Raw genomic sequence first — 1,578 nt, 5'->3', positions numbered from 1 at the left:
CTCATATGTGTACGTATATATGCACATGTATCCAGATCCAAGCCCACGGTGGTTCGTCATCCACCCCGTGCAACGTCGGCTGAAACGGCTCAATATGGACTACTACTTGGATCCGGCCCCGGTTGAAGGATCCTGTTTCGTGAGGACGGATTGGGGGATCTATGTAATCGGTGGGCTCATCAACGGCAAACCCACATCGGAAGTCATGTTTTTTGATCCTACCGATCACACAGTGTTGCGCATTGCGCCCATGAAGATGGCTCGAAGCGGAGCATCCGCAAGCTGCTTGATGGGCGAGTCCAAGATATACGTGTTTGGAGGGTGCTCGGACTCTGCTGATTCCTCAAATTGGGCAGAGGTGTATGATCGCGCAACCGGTACTTGGGAGTTCTTGTCGGTCTCTGCGCCGCCCAAGATGCCCCTCAAAATCCAACAAAGTGTGGTGCTGGACGACAAGAAGCATGTTTACGCGGTGGGTGAGGATAGTCAAATCTTTAATTTCTCAGTAACTGAGTGTAAGTTTGAGGCAGCAGAGGACGGAATAAGCGAGTCTGACCTAGAAAATAAAAACGATTGGCTTATGACTGATGAGGCATTGTTCTGCCGTGGTACCGGCGGGAGAATACTTTGGCGTCTTCCATGTAACTTGGCTTGGAATGAAGTCAAGGGTTTGGAAGAGCTGCAGCAGCAACATATCATCAAACTCTTCATCTACAATCATGAGAGGTTGGCCATCTTCTGGGAAGCCCGGCCTCAAGGTCCTGATGATCAGCAGATTTTGGAGCTTTGGTACGCGGAGATTACCTTTCAGCCACGCATGAATGGCCGGGTATGGGATCTTTGGGGGAACATTGAGTGGTCCGGTGCTGTCCTCTCCTCCGACTTAGGCTCATCATCATCATCATCTACTCGCCCCCCTTAACTTGTTATATGCTGTTTCTCTTTTTGTCTGAATATATATTCCATGTTTTATTTAAAAAAACTACTATTAGTTTTATATCACATACAGAACTGTTTTTTTAGGTACTTATTTTTTTGTGATTTATATAAGATTTGGAAAATATTGAATATTACAACAAGAGCCATGGAATAATACACATATGTTGATCAGTGATGAAATATCTAAGTTGATAACTTAAAACAACATGAGCACCTTATGAAATGAGAATACAAAAACACTCATTTACGCATTATGAAATGAGAATACAAAAACACCTATTTATGCAGATCAATTGGTGACAACTTGTCCTGTGGGAAAGTTGTTAAAGGGTGGGGACCAGGGTTCGAGAAACGTCTGGCGCACCAATAATCTACTGGTGGATTGGGATATCCACAATGATGGGTTAGGATCGATGCCCTGCAGGGCTAGCTTGGAATCCGTTGGGACGGCTAGCAGTGAAGCTAGTGGGGTCCACGGGACGGGTTGTCACAGCTATTGTGAAGAGCGTCACGAGGGATAGTAGGTTTCAGTCATATCTAGAACTTGGAAGGCCATCTTGCCTTCATGATAAAAGTTTTTTTGGTTATTTCATTTCTTTTAATTACCTTGTTTGAACTCTTTATGGTTTCTATCGGATG

The 1,578-nt window shown here is 44.8% G+C and overlaps 1 protein-coding gene across 1 annotated transcript; it reads left to right on the top strand.

The window, feature by feature from the left end:
- LOC104772198 (F-box/kelch-repeat protein SKIP6-like) lies at nucleotides 95-922 on the top strand. The gene has a single exon (XM_010496837.1). The coding sequence runs from the start codon at nucleotides 95-97 to the stop codon at nucleotides 920-922; it is 828 nt and encodes a 275-aa protein (XP_010495139.1).

The sequence above is a fragment of the Camelina sativa genome, chromosome 20 (assembly GCF_000633955.1).
Source record: "Camelina sativa cultivar DH55 chromosome 20, Cs, whole genome shotgun sequence".
Classification (NCBI taxonomy): Eukaryota; Viridiplantae; Streptophyta; class Magnoliopsida; order Brassicales; family Brassicaceae; genus Camelina; species Camelina sativa.
Note: the sequence above shows the minus strand (reverse complement) of the source record. Positions and strands in the feature narration are given on the sequence as shown.